This window comes from Camponotus vicinus, unplaced genomic scaffold (genome assembly GCF_025532165.1).
Source record: "Camponotus vicinus isolate PSW18456_S1 unplaced genomic scaffold, iyCamVici1.0 SCAF_12, whole genome shotgun sequence".
NCBI classification, from domain to species: domain Eukaryota; kingdom Metazoa; phylum Arthropoda; class Insecta; order Hymenoptera; family Formicidae; genus Camponotus; species Camponotus vicinus.
In genome coordinates, this window is record NW_028141948.1 from 14,517,156 (window position 1) to 14,531,791 (window position 14,636).

The following is a 14,636-nucleotide window of genomic DNA, read 5'->3' on the forward strand; positions in this document are numbered from 1 at the left end:
TTTCATGAGTTCGAATAATTATTCGAAACAAGTGACTTAATCGATCTGTCTTGGCCTTGAATTGTTTTTATCTCTTTTTCTATATATCGCTTCATATTCTTTCATTTTGTTACATTGTTATGTAAATATACTTTTGTTATGTAAGTATACTTTAATTAATTACTTTATGTAAGTATACTTTAATTAATTACTTTATGTAAGTATACTACAAAAAGTATACTTACATTGTTATGTAAGTATACTTTTTGAAAAGAAAGAAATGTAAAAAAGTATACTAAATATATGCAACTGTCAAAAAACGCACATTCCCACATCACGCTTAATATACTCGTTAAGTTTGAAATATTGAATTTAACGTTTATCATTTTGTAATTATGTTTGTTGATTGAATACATGTATCTAGCTCATAATTAGAAAGATATATGATATGTCAGTTTTATCTCGTTCACGTTTGATAACGCCTATGTATAGTTTATTTAATACATTTTAATTATATGTAAAATAACACACACAAAGAAGCTAACTATATGTGTGAGTGTACATGTGAGCATGATTGGAATAATAATGAAAGTTTGATACTTTCGCTATTTTTTTAATGGTTACATTCACAATAAGTTTTAATCGCAACAAATGCTGGCCATTCTGTACTTTACAAAAAAATTTTTAGATCTAGTCTTTTACAATTACTATCAATACACAGTGATAACATATCTAACTATTAATTATAAATTCTTCATCTCTCTCTCTTATAAGAGAATACATCAAGATAAGGAATTTTAAAAAGCAATTCATGATTCTTTGGATGTAAATTACCAAGAATTAATTTATGCTGCCATATTACAATTATAATACTTCTTGAATATTGATATGTTTACACAAATCACACATTGTAGTAATAGATAATGTACACTTAACTTCAATTTAATATGGATAACAATCAAGAGGTATACTAGAAATTTCTGATATTCTTTATAGATATTTCTTATACGAAAATAAGCGAATATTTAAAATGATTCAAAATAATTTAAATAGTACTAATTGATATTTTAATGAAAGATAAGTGCTCCAAATATTACATTATATTTATATAATTATAGAATAAAATATCAAACAATGTTTTATATTTTGTTATAATCAATTATAAAAATTATTTGATAATAGAACTTATTATCTACAAAAATATATTTGGGTAGGAACAGAAAATATATTAGATATATTAAATTAATATATATAAATGTATATTAATTTAATGTATAAATGTATAAAAATCTGTCCATTTTTTACTTAATATTTAAAATTCTAACATTAATTGGAAGTTTATCTGATATTTTATGAGATGCAATTTTACTCAATATTTCTTAGGTCATAATATGGTCACTTAATAAAGAAAACTGCATTTTATTTTGTTACAAGACACAATAAAATTATAATTAGCATAAAGATACAAGACTATTCAATTGAAATGATTCGGTACAAATCAAAAACTTTGAAATGCTCTATCAATTCTCATTTATATAACAAACTTTACATATAATGAACATTCACATTTTACATAATAAATTAGTGAAATTCTCTGTACCTATATTTTCTAATTTCTTTTGCATAATATATATCAAGTGATAAAATCCAAATAAGATATGTACTATCTATACAAGATACACAAAAGTAGAGTTATACAAACAAAATATAAGAGGAGCGTAGAAATAAAGTATAATGTACAATTGTGGGAACACTCAATAAATATTTACCACAATTGAATTTCACTTTTTTTTTGCGTTCATATCTATCAGATTTATCAGCTAATACGATGTGTTTATAACATCTTATATAAATAAATATCGCCTCTACTATAAAATATTCAAGATCCATTTTAAATATGTTAATATCATAAATTTAATTGGAAAAGTATGGTGATACAAGTTAATATGTAAAATAACATAATTTCATAAATATATTGAGATTGAATTATATTTAAAGTAATAGAGGCACAAAATATGATTAATCAATAACGCATTATTTTTTATATAATTGATCTTTCATATAAAGTTCAGAAAAAGATATAAATGCTTAATTATTGGAAGTGTTTCCTAGTTTTTATTATATCCTATGATTAAATGATACACACAAGAACTGGCCCAGCGTCGCCCGTAGCAGTTGTGGAAACCGTAATAAATATAACCTTATAGAGTCCCTTTTCAAAGAAAATTAAAAGAAAAATAGTATAATAATCATATATATATATATATTTACGGCATTTCTTTAGAATTCTGCTAAAATATAAATTTTTATTTTCTTGCTATAATGAGGGACTTGAAGGTAACGGTTCCGCTTGTTTCTGTCTAAGGGCGCGCTTGAAATGGCCACATAGGTCACAAGGCCAACGCTGCATCTGTAAAATAGTTTAAATTACGAATGGACTAATTGTGACATCATAAAAAAAATTAACATCAACATGCATCCATTACACTAGGTAACATTTAATTTCTGTCAAAGACATAAAATATTTGTAAATCATCAAGTGTTGTATTTATGAAATTCTGTAAATATGATGCATGCTTGAGAGTAATTCTATTGGTAATTGAAGCTCACACACATATTCTGTCAGAGGGTCCATTATAGCTAAAGCTACCCCCAATAAAACTCAGAACCATGGTCCATCCAATCTTATATTTTAAATATGAACCTGCTACAATACCATGTCATAAACTTCGTTCATGTGTACATGTAAACTGTAAATATGTTTCGTGGATAGTGTACATGTTGAGATGTGGATGTTTTGTTTTTTTTTCCTTAGCATATGTTTCCTTAGAATGTATATAAACAAATAAGATCAAACACTCGATCTAATTAATCTTCTTTTTCATCCCTGAAATTCACAAAAACAGATTTAATATTAGCTTTATTAATTATTACAACATTATAGATTAATTAATTTTGAATACAATCACATACTTTACAACTTCTTGTTGTTGCGTTGGATCAAAATGAAGTTCAACAATTGTCTCTTGTCTACTTTGCACTTTAAAAGACACCTGGACTGCTAAGTAATTGTCTTTGTTACTAAGTTGCCATCCAGAATACTGAAATAAAATACAATCTCTATGAATTATTTACGCTTACGAATATAATTTATGCAGTCATTTCATTTTTTGATCTAATATTAATTTACACAATCAAGTTATGGTTCAATTAAAAAAATAAAATAATTTTTATTTCTAAAAAATAATGTACTTACTGTCGTTGTGCTTTTGTACAGTACTTTCCCATCTTCTTCAAACGGTAAAAATTTTTGGAGTAGCGCTTTTCCATCTATCCTCCACAAAGTTGGATAAGGGCTTGATTCTACATCAGATTTACCCTTACTAGATGTTTTATTTTTATTCGATACAAGGTCAGCTTTTGCAAGAACAAACGAACCAGACTGTAAAAAAAAGAGAGAAACATGAATCGCAGATAACATTTTAAAAGAATTTACAATTTATTCAATCATGTTTTAATAACTTACTGTGTAATCTTTTGGAGTTTCTCCTGATTCGTTGAAACTGTTATCATCAGAATCCTCATCGTCTTCGTCTTCCTTATCGTCATCCTCTTTCTTAGAACGCCTTTTCTTTTTTGGTTTTTTTGCTGTATCAGAATCAGAGTCTTCATCTTCATCCTCGTCTTCTTCTTCATCCTCATCCTCCTCTTCCTCATCTTCCTCTTCAGAATGCTGCCGCTTTTTTGCTGTTTCCCTCTGCGGCCTTATTTTAGTACCACTCTACAATAAAATGACAAACAATATCAGATTAAAATATAATATACTTGTAAATTATATGTGATATATATTTATCATGCTCTTAATTTGTTAAAATTAATTTATTAAATTTGCTTTTAATTTGTTGCGATTCTCTTCTTCATAAATATAATTATAAATATATTTAATAATCAACAAAAATATTTCAAAAATAACATCCTTATTATATATTTTCTTCTAGGATGCATATTTGAGGTTTCATGTTGTACTAAATAGAATTCCATATATAAAGGGTGTCCCAGGTATCTTCCGTCCAAAAAAAAGGCAGATTCTCTGGCCAATTTAAAAACGATTTTTCCTCAGCGAAAATGTCGCGGCACTAATAGTTTTCGAGTTATAAACGATTGAAAATGAAGGGTTTTTCGCAAACTAAGGCTTATGGGAATAAAATATTAATAAAGTCACATTCTTTAGTTAATTTTAGGTAGAGTTCACTTTAATAGAATTTTAATTTAAGGCTTAGTTAGAAAGGTACACGATGACAAAAATTGGGAATATGCAAAAAATAATGATCTTCCTCGACATTTTCGCTGAGGAAAAATCGTTTTTAAATTGGCCAGAGAATCTGCCTTTTTTTTTTAACGGAAGATACCTAGGACACCCTGTATATGTGTGTATGCGCGTGCGTGCGTGCGTGCGTGTGTGTGTGTGTGTGATGAAAAACGGGCGCGTGAAGAATTCGGCGTGTGACGTCGCTTGCCTCTGGCGATTCGAAACGTGCCGCCGATCGGCGCCATTTGTCTTCGGCGGCGGCCGACCGGCCGGCAAGGATGGCCGCCGCGATGCGGACGGAGCGAGGGACGAGCCGGAGGGAGAAACGGCCATAGCTCGAAAGATACGCTCTAACAGCGCGACGTCGTCGCCGTGCGGCAGGCTGCTCGGCGCGGGCACAGCTTCCGACTCGGTGCGGAGACGCGCCGGAAGCGACGAGAGGAACATCTTACCTCGCGCGCGTTTCTCGCAGCGACGACGGACGGGGAGGGAGGGAGAGACGGGGGACGGGGGGGAGTCGCCGCCCGCCGCTAACGCCTCGCTTATATTCGATATACTGATCTCAGGACGCGAGGGTCTCGCACTCGCCGCGACAGGACGATCGTCCGAATGAAACGCGAATTAATTAAGACAGCGGACGATGCAATCGCGATGGAATTTTTTTTTCTCGCGTCGCGTCCGATTCACTCGCGGCGGCGAGATGTCCGCCGGAAGATGTCGGCGACGTGCGAGTCGGCTGCGATGTTCCCTGACAGGCGCTTAATCGCGCGCGGAAGGACCCTAATCCCTTTACAATGACGGTTCGAGCGGAACCTCGGATGGAAATTCGACGTAGAATCGAAAAACGATGTTTTCGGAGCGCGGCGTGCACTCTTACCTCTGCTCCGGGCTCGGGGGCCCAGTCCTCTTCGGAGGCGCCCTCGACCTCCGGATCGTCCGGATCGTCCACCTCGTAATCGTCCTCGTCTGAGACATCCTTGATCTTCTTCATGCTGCCTTTGCGCGAAATGTTTGTCGATATTACGATATACAGGCCGCGGAAGCACGCACTTGCGAGAACTGCGAGAGAACGACGTGCACGAGATCGCAAACAATATGGCGGTCGGTAAGGGAGGAGGGGAGGAACGCTCTTTATTATCGCGGACTCGCGGACGGCGTGGCGCCGCGGCTGCGGAAACGGTCTCCCGATGGCGCCACCGTCGCCACTCGCGCACAGCTGCGCTCTCGTCCTAACGTGGCGCGGGAAGACGGAAGGAAGTAACCCCTGCGATTTTTTCTCCATTTCTACGCATCTCGAGGAGCTTTCGTCTCGCGTATGAATATCTTATATTAGAATTATATTAGAATTATTATATCTTATATAGTATTTGGAATATATATGTTAAAATCCAACAGGGAAGAGTGCTCTCTCGCAGCAACAACTACTTGTCGGACATTCGGTAATTATCTCAAGATGCTTTTCTTCAAGATTGTTCGTCGCGATATATCGATTCGGATTTTTAAATGTAAGTTAATAATAGATATGTATAGGAATTAAATTGTTACAAAGCTAATTAGATGTAAGATATATGGAGATTCTTTGCCTAAAATTTTGAAATATGCAAGTTTTCGAATATATTTGGCGAAACACAAAATCATAGATGATGCTTTTTGCGGAAGTGTAAAGAATTATTACGCGCAGAAAATTTCTAATAAGACATCGAATGTTTCTTAATAAAACGTGATGATTTATATTTGTATGTCTTGTTATTTAAAGATAATATTTATAAATAATGACAAGAGGGTAATAAAATATATGCATAACAATTGACGTCAGATCGCGATTGTGTGATGCAATTGATACAAGCAATATTTTTTTCGACGTAAATACTTTGATTGTTAATAATTTTTTTGATTCGCACCGTTTTCCAGGTCGGGTCGATATGGGGGTTGACGCGTGCGCCGATGCCCGATGCGTCGAGACGCTGTTCCCTCAGTACTTTCGATAGGGACGATATCAGCAAAAACCCTGGTACGAGGGTAAGGAACGGACGAACGACGTGATTGTGTGGAAAGATGTTCGAGCTCTATGGTGTCGGTAAGGATGGCATGGTTTATCGCTCTCCGCCCCCGAGAAGAAAAGAAGTCGACATCCTGGAGGTAGGTAGGACACGACGAGTGTTATTAAAAATTCCTCGTTAATTATATCGGTGTCTCGAAAGCTTTCTTATAATTGCCTTGTCTGCAAAACTCTCCTGAGAACATCTGAAATATAATTTACAGATCACGAACACACTACGTATACGTGGTATACCACATTTTTTGAATTTTTATCGTTTTTAGAGTGCAATTTTTTTTCTAAAAAATATAAAATATAATATAAATTCAATAAATAAAATAAGTAATATTTCAAGTAATTTACAATAATAAAATAAATAATATTAATAAAATAAATAATATTTCAATGAAAAATACTACTTATTTTATTCATTATAAAAAAAATTTGATAGTAATATATAACTAAAAATATTTTATAAAGAAATATGATATATTTTATCAAAATATTTATCAAGTCTGTCGAATTATTTTTGAATTTTATTAGCAATTTTTGAAGCTTTCAGTTTAAGAATAAAAAAAATTATAATTATATAAAAGATGAGAATTTTTAAAAAATAAGATTAATATGGAAGAGAGATTATATTGCATAATATATTTATATAAAAATTACTTTTTAAATATATTTCAGTATAAAATTAGTCGAGAGAATAGTACGTAAGGATAATTCGCACAAAGCAGTGTTTCCGAGCTAATTATTTTTATAATTGTCTGAAAAAAACAAAGATGTTCTATGCAAAGTAGTTTTTCTGTAACTTCTTTTTTCAAGGATAACGTGTCTTAGTAGGTATATCTTTCATAACTTACGGACTATTAATGGCGTAATATGCGACATTCGTGCAACGCGGATAAATGTTGTGCAATGTTTGCAATCTTAGAATTTACAGACACGACGTTGAAACTACTTTGTAGCTTTGTAAATCAACATTCTTTTGCAGACCTGCCTGCAACTCTCCTCACCAGAACTCATGAGAAAATTGCCCAACGGCGATGCACTTCACCACATCAAGGATACGGGTGTTTCGACTTCCTTCAACAAGGCTAAAGAACCGCTAAGAGAGAGCAGTGAGTACATAAAAAAATTGTGTACACAGTAAAATTCAAATATCCGGAAAATTTTATTCACGTCATAAAATCTTATTTTATCTTCTTTCCTAAAATTACCAATTTCTTTTAATCGTAGAATGCAGAGAAAAAAAAAGCCATGTATATCTTTTTTACATCGAAACCTGTATGCATGTATCTCGAATAATTGACTAATTTTTCCTAACGAAAAAGCGATGACGTAAATATTATCTAAACAAAATTCTAGAGTTAAATATTGAAAATGTTTAGATTTTTATGTAACTTGACATATATATACGTTAATGATACGTTATAATTACTAGTATTAACATAAGTAACATTCAAAACTGCGTAGAAAGCGTTCCGATTAATATAAATTTAATTCCATCGCCGTATCGATGTGCTTTCTCGCGATTATTCTATGATTCCACGATGTTTCCGATGACCGAATGCGTGACAATTTCTTTATTTTCTCCAATTTCGCACGTCAACGAGTTCGCTTACATAAAGCCTCCTGAGCGAAGAAGAGAAGTCATCGAATGATGACAAATGACGAGTGGCAAGACATGACGGGCAATTTGGTATGATTTCTATTTACGGCTCGGCGATCTTCTCGATTACATCGCGTATTCGATGTCGGCTACAGAGACGACAGATCGAAGTTTCGGTTACGGTGATTTCACGTACGGATAGATACGATCTACGCTCGGCTGATCTTCCCGGTTGAAGACGATTCCGCTTTGATTGTCTCATTGATGTTCTCTAAAGCAAACTGATCGTTATCACATCGCTTATTGATTTCGTGTCATTATCGAAGCATGCATATGTAGGGTTCATAGATACTCATAGATTTAAGAAAATAATATAAACACCCTAAAAATATAAAAGAATTAAAAATTAGAACATTTCTTTAGATACCTTTAGATATGACATTTTTTAAATTCTGCGTTTGAAAATGTTTTAAATATATATTTTAATATAAACATGTATTTTGAATTACATACTTACATTACATTACTTATCACATATATTAGAAAGGGATCTAGGGAGATTATGAAATATTTAAATTTTATCGAAAAAACAGATTTTACATTGTTTCTAATATCTGACAATATATAATATAATACAATATGTAATAATATTGTAGGACGAAGCGTTGTAAGAAGATGGGTGGTAATGACTGGATTCTTCTTCCTCGCATGTGCCTTAGTGGCTGGAGTAGGTTTGCCTCTCGCCTTGGAACTTCGAAGTTCTCATTTGTTGGAAGCCAGATTGCAGGTGGTTCGAAGGATGCTCTCAGAGATCCCTCTGATTGATGGGTAATAATTGTTTGATATCTTTTATATAAATTAATGGAAAAGAATAAACTCTGTACTCTGGATATATAAAATAGATTTGTAAAAGTTCTATAAATTTTTTCAAAGTTTTATTCTTGATTTACTATTGAAATTAAAATTTACGTAATAAAATAATAATTAAATTTCGAATCTGACAGGCATAACGATTTTGCCTGGAATCTGCGGAAGCACAGCGGTAGCACGAAGCTAGGTAACTTCCCCTTTGACGAGGATCTGTCGCGCAATGCTAGCTGGGGCCCACAGTGGCAGACCGATCTGATTCGCTTGGAACAGGGGATCGTTGGCGCACAATTCTGGTCGGCCTATGTGCCATGCGAGGCACAATTCCTCGACGCTGTGCAACTTACCCTCGAGCAGATCGACATCGTGCGCAGACTTACGTCGCGCTACCCCAAGCGAATCCGGCTGGTAACGACGAGCGGCGAGCTGGAAAACGCGCATCGAGACAGAGTGATCGCCAGCCTGGTAGGGATAGAGGGTGGTCACAGCATCGGCACTTCCATGGCGGTATTGAGGAGTTTCCATCGGCTGGGCGCGCGCTATATGACCCTAACCCACAAGTGCAACACGCCATGGTAAGTTCGACCGCGAACGACGAGAAGGAACCTTGGTAGAACAAATTAGCATCTTCTACTAGCTAATGTATGCTTTTCCATCGCGGAGTTTTATTGCGGTCTTTCGACTTATTTGATACATCCTTGAGAGTTAAGTATGTCCTATTTAGCAATTAGTCGGTACAAGGTAAGTAAAAAAAAACACGATACGGACTAAATCAAAAAAAAGCGTAATGTAGTTGTTGAATGCGTTATCTATTTAAGTCGTACTCGATTAGATTGAGTATGTTTGAAATTCTAATAATTTGAAACTAATTATCTGATTATTTTTAAGAATTATATTCATTTTGTACATCGTGGTTTATCCATAAAAATGTAAAACAGTATCTCTCGATTAAGAGTTTCTCAAATAGTATTTATCATTTGAGTAATATATTATATAACTTTTGAAATGTCCAGTATTTTTACATCTATAATAGCTCTAATTTGATTTTTATTTCATAAAAACTAAAAATAAGATCTTATTTCTATAGGAAATTTCTTTTTCATTATTAGATATTTTCTCGAGTTTAAGAATCTTAATTGCGTCTATACATTTTATGAATCTTTAATTTGATAATCGAATGTCAAAGAATATGTGGATTTCAATTTCCAGGGCGGACTCATGTTCCGTCGACGACCCGAACTCGGACACACCCTCTGATTTCCATAGCGACGGCCTCTCGGCGTTCGGCAAAGCGGTTGTTCGAGAATTGAATCGGCTTGGTATGCTCGTGGACCTCTCTCACGTCTCGGTGAGAACAATGAGGGATGCTCTCGCGATAACAAAGGCGCCGGTCATATTTTCGCATAGTGCCGCCAAAGCACTCTGTAATTCTTCGAGCAATGTACCGGACGACGTACTACGGAATTTGGTAAGGAAGAAAAGCAAGAATCCCGGAAAGATACCAACGTTCATCATTGAGTTAGATCTATATAAACATCATAGGAAAAGATACGAAATTAAATCAATCTGTTTAACTCTAAGCGACCATTAACCAGAAGTTAATTTTTCTCATTGATTCATTTTGATTTAAAAAAAAAACTAATTTTCTTTTTAGTTATACACGCTTAACCTCTTAAAGATTAATTTTTAATTATTTCGCAAAACAAGAAGTTATTTAATATAGGACATTATGTAACATAGAATGACATAATTTTTGTTCGAATGATAATCGCGCAGCTTTCATCTCTATTACTGTTCTAGTCTCTCAACGGTGGTCTGGTTATGATCAGTTTCGACAGCACACATTTGAGCTGCAGCGATAAGGCTTCTATGTATGACATCATAGGTGTGTAAGTAGACCGCGGAGTGAGAAACATCAAAAAGATGAAAACATTAAAATCGTAATTAAACATCAAAAACTTTGAGATAACGAATGAAACCAAGACACAACGACGTACTCGCGTGTCTTCTTTTACAGCTCACATCAATCACATAAGACGAACAGCTGGCGTAAATCACGTGGGTCTCGGTGCTGGTTACGATGGAATATTGAGGTAGTTAAAGATGCGTCAATATTATCATATCTTTATCATCTATAATGTAATTCGATACAATGTAATTCGATGAGAGATAATCATTTTCAAGGAAATTATGTAAAATCATCTCTTTAATAGTTTTCCGAGTATCGATTACAATAGTATTCGTTTAAAAATATTATCTTTATCTATTTCTTATTGATTAATTAATTGAAATATTTAAATTCTAGATAGATTTTAAATTTCAAAATATTTTCCGTAATTATATAGTTAACGATAATTTATAATATAATTAATAATTATATTTTATTATATTAATTTTAATTTTTAATTCCAATTATATTTCGTTAAAAAGACGAGCAGTCGAATATTCAATTTTTTCGCTGTAGAAATAACAATAATTATTTAACTCTCCGTCTGTACTATTCATTAAACACGTTTATTTCATATTTATCTATACAATCAGAAAATTTAATATTATTTATTATATAGAGATTATTATATAGAGATCTATATTTGATGAAGAGATCAAAAATATTATAAAGAACTATTTTTTATTATATTATATTATATTATATTATATTATATTATATATGTGACGTAGTGCAACGAAGTACAGACTTCAAATGGATCTAAATGGTGAAGGTGATTAAAGCAAATATTATTCAGACCACCGACGGAATTGCCGGACGTTTCCGGTTACCCCTTGCTGCTGGCTGAGTTGACTAGAGATCGTAGATGGTCTGCGACGGATATAAAGAAACTGGTGGGCGGAAATTTGTTACGTGTCTTCAAGGAAGTGGAGAATCATGCGGCGACTCTTTCGCATCAGTTTCCGGCGGAAGAGTGGATCCCTCAGGAACTCATCGAGGACAGCGCCTATTGCAGATATCACGACGCGTAAAAGACATTTCTTGTTCGCGTGTACGATTATTTTCGACATATGATGCTGTCAATTCAATTCTGCGAGTAATTTTTCTCGTTAAAAGAAGTACGTACTTTGAACTGTATCATCTTTGTACCTGGAGCTCTCTTTAACTGTTTTACATTTTTAATAAAATAGCGATAGATCTCTGTACTCTAATAAAATTTCTCGTTTTTTTCAGCCCACATAAAATTATATAATTTAAATCCTGCTAAATTATATAATTTTAATAAGTAAAAATATAATTTTTTTCTTTACCTGGAAATTTTCTACATTGCACATATTAGAAAATTTTACCACTTCTTTTATTCTCTAGAAGTTTTTTTTTCTGAAAAAGCTTGCATACAAAGTATTTATAAATATGTTGTACCTTATATTAATAACTTATAAAATAATATTCAAGTCAAGTATTTTTAATTATAATACGAAATATGATTGTATTTACACATTGCAATGGTGTGCACTGTATGCATTAAAAATACTTGATTTTTGCAATGGTATCATAATTTTCCTTCGCATTATCCTTCACTTTGTACGCTACAGGGTATGAAATTGAAAAATTTGACAAACATATTTGAAACTATACAATCGATTACGTCACATTCAATTGCGTTTATGGCCAAAATGGATGTTAGTAGTTAAGTCAATTTACCTTATGTCTTGAGTCCTCTCCGTGTCCACCGTCACATAATGTATGTTGGAGCAATTATTTAATCTCGTACATACATTTACACATTCATATACGTGCACACGAACATATATGCTACAGCTAATAGAGGCGTACAAGTCGCAATATGTCAATTACATCGTTTAATTTTTAACTCGAGGCTTATATTTCAATCGGGGACGGCATCGTAAATAATCCAGCTTGATCTGTTATCTGAATCTCGTATAACTTATTAAGAATAACAAATAAGTCTCGGAAGTTTCGACGATGTTTGAATAATTCATATTCGATATTGTGGGAGGAATTCTTTCTCGATAAAATTATTAATAGTATCTACTTTTCTTTGTATGCACGTTTTAACGTCGGTCAGATTAATAATTGATTCCAGGTTATGATGACAAAGTCATTGAACTTAAAATCTGCTTATGAACGCTTTCTTGACACGTTAATTTAACAGGAAGATTATATTTAATAATGCTGACGTCGTAGACAAATTAGCTTTAAAAAGAATGTGTTTTTGTTTTAAATTGAAAAATATAAGAATTTAAAAGATATAATGATTCTTAAAATTATTTTTTTCGCAATATTTGAAAGTATTTCAAAGTTTTAATTTAATTTTTTTATTTCACAACAGAAGAAGGAGCTATATATATTGATAAAAGAATCATTTTTTTACCGTATTAAAAATAATATTTTTTTTTCCACGAAAAACTTTTCACTTAAATGATTATTTTTTTTAGCTGTCCTACTAAAGCGAGTGCAATTGATGATTTTGCTGACAGAAGGACAATATTCTTTTAATATGAAGAAATCTGTGTTTGTTTTAACTCAAGCAAGATATATAAGCAGCAATAAATTTAAACAAGATTCAGTAAACGTGAGTATATTAAAATAAAGGATTGTATTTTCTTACTAACATAATGCAATCTTAACGATTTTATTAAATTAATTAAATTATTAAATTAAATTCTTGAAAATTGTTCTACATAAATAATTATATATTAGTCATGCATCTTTTGATCCAATTCGAAAAATCACTTGATTTGCAGACAAGATATTCTGCAACTTTCTACAGATAAGAACACATTAATTCTAATAAGATACTTCAGAGTACTAGATCTTCCATTTTTCAGAAATCGTGAAAGTGCTACATTGACCATGAACGCGTATCAAGCTCTCGCTCTCATCAATGTTAACATGTACTCGAGATATGGGTCATGCTGTACTGTTAGATTGCAATATTTTTGTTTTTGAAAACAACTGAGGAGGCGTCACCCGATTACTTTCTTCTTACAAAACATCTCTCAATAACGCTCAATAAGCGAATTCGACGAAGCGCATTAAACCGAATAGAATCTTATTGACGGAAAAGCGAATTTCCTCGATTATATTCGGTAATCGTTCTTTTTGTTACTTTAGTGGTCATACTCGATCGATTACATTGATCGATAAAATATATATTGATTTTTATTTCCTGATATTGACAAAGAATCTGTCACCCATCTATCATCTGTCTCTTTATCTGCACTTTTTAGATTTTTTTTTACTTGAAATAGAAAGTAAACTTTAATGACAGATGACAACTACTGTCAAATGCAGACATTTGCCTTTTTTTCTTGTATAAAATTGCAAGCTATAATTTTTTTTATAAAATATGCAATAAAATATAGTATTAAAAAAAAGAAAAATTACTGACAAAATGAACAAAGATTCCACAATTAAGATTCTAAATTAAAATTACATAATATTTAAGTAGCTTCTTTAACCTAAAATCTATATATTGAAACTCATCACTTTTACGTATTTTGCAAACTCATTCGAACCTCATACTCGGCCACATCGCTATTAATCAATGATATCTTTATATCGTTTCGGGCGTGTAATGCCTTCGTTACAATGGCTCCCGGCCTTTTTCGCGGTTTTCTTTTGGGGTATTTGCGTTCGATCCGGTCCACGGCCGCGAAGGAACGAGGTGGACCGCGGAGATGAGGATGCGCGTGGCTAGCCTGACGAGGGCGCGAGGTCGAGGGGAGCGCACGGTCGGGTCAAAGAGGCCAAGATAAATTGCAATCTAATCCGCGAGAGAGTCAGCCCGGGGCCAATTACAATTCGTTGCGCGTCCGCAGGAAGAGAGGAGTGGCGCCCGTGGCCGGAGCGAGCGCGG

At 33.4% G+C, this 14,636-nt stretch overlaps 2 protein-coding genes across 9 annotated transcripts; one reads left to right on the forward strand and one right to left on the reverse strand.

Moving 5' to 3' along the window:
* Positions 1–2,648: 2,648 nt before the first annotated feature.
* LOC145963476 (uncharacterized) lies at positions 2,649–5,408 on the reverse strand. The gene is made up of 5 exons (XM_083085458.1): positions 5,166–5,408; positions 3,506–3,760; positions 3,236–3,421; positions 2,953–3,080; positions 2,649–2,866 (listed from the first exon to the last, which is right to left on the reverse strand). Exons 1-5 carry the CDS (start codon positions 5,277–5,279, stop codon positions 2,848–2,850), a joined length of 702 nt encoding a protein of 233 aa, XP_082941584.1. The 5' UTR covers positions 5,280–5,408; the 3' UTR covers positions 2,649–2,847.
* LOC145963474 (dipeptidase 1) lies at positions 5,172–13,972 on the forward strand. Of its 8 annotated transcripts, XR_014436178.1 has the most exons (12): positions 5,172–5,601; positions 5,684–5,793; positions 6,200–6,427; positions 7,321–7,447; positions 8,595–8,766; positions 8,943–9,380; positions 10,015–10,273; positions 10,606–10,690; positions 10,823–10,898; positions 11,550–11,871; positions 13,213–13,349; positions 13,606–13,972. XR_014436178.1 is itself a non-coding variant. In XM_083085449.1 (10 exons), the coding sequence occupies exons 3-10, from the start codon at positions 6,344–6,346 to the stop codon at positions 11,782–11,784; spliced, it is 1,476 nt and encodes a 491-aa protein (XP_082941575.1). In that variant the 5' UTR covers positions 5,172–5,601; positions 5,684–5,793; positions 6,200–6,343; the 3' UTR covers positions 11,785–11,969. The 8 variants fall into 8 exon arrangements, 7 of the variants coding, with proteins under 7 accessions (XP_082941575.1, XP_082941579.1, XP_082941576.1 ...); XM_083085449.1 differs by lacking the exons at positions 13,213–13,349; positions 13,606–13,972 and having other exon boundaries at positions 11,550–11,969; XM_083085453.1 differs by lacking the exons at positions 13,213–13,349; positions 13,606–13,972 and having other exon boundaries at positions 10,606–10,694; positions 11,550–11,729.
* Positions 13,973–14,636: the final 664 nt, after the last annotated feature.

Bases quoted from the DNA above. Each gene is read 5' to 3' on its own strand.
- LOC145963474 (XM_083085449.1), top strand. From the start codon at position 6,344: ATGTTCGAGCTCTATGGTGTCGGTAAGGATGGCATGGTTTATCGCTCT. The intron at 9,381-10,014 runs GTAAGTTCGACC...TTCAATTTCCAG, and splicing joins CACAAGTGCAACACGCCATG to GGCGGACTCATGTTCCGTCG. The intron at 10,899-11,549 runs GTAGTTAAAGAT...AATATTATTCAG, and splicing joins GGTTACGATGGAATATTGAG to ACCACCGACGGAATTGCCGG.
- LOC145963476 (XM_083085458.1), bottom strand. From the start codon at position 5,279: ATGAAGAAGATCAAGGATGTCTCAGACGAGGACGATTACGAGGTGGAC. The intron at 3,761-5,165 runs GTAAGAGTGCAC...ATTTTATTGTAG, and splicing joins CCCCCGAGCCCGGAGCAGAG to AGTGGTACTAAAATAAGGCC. The intron at 3,422-3,505 runs GTAAGTTATTAA...TTTTTTTTACAG, and splicing joins AAACTCCAAAAGATTACACA to TCTGGTTCGTTTGTTCTTGC.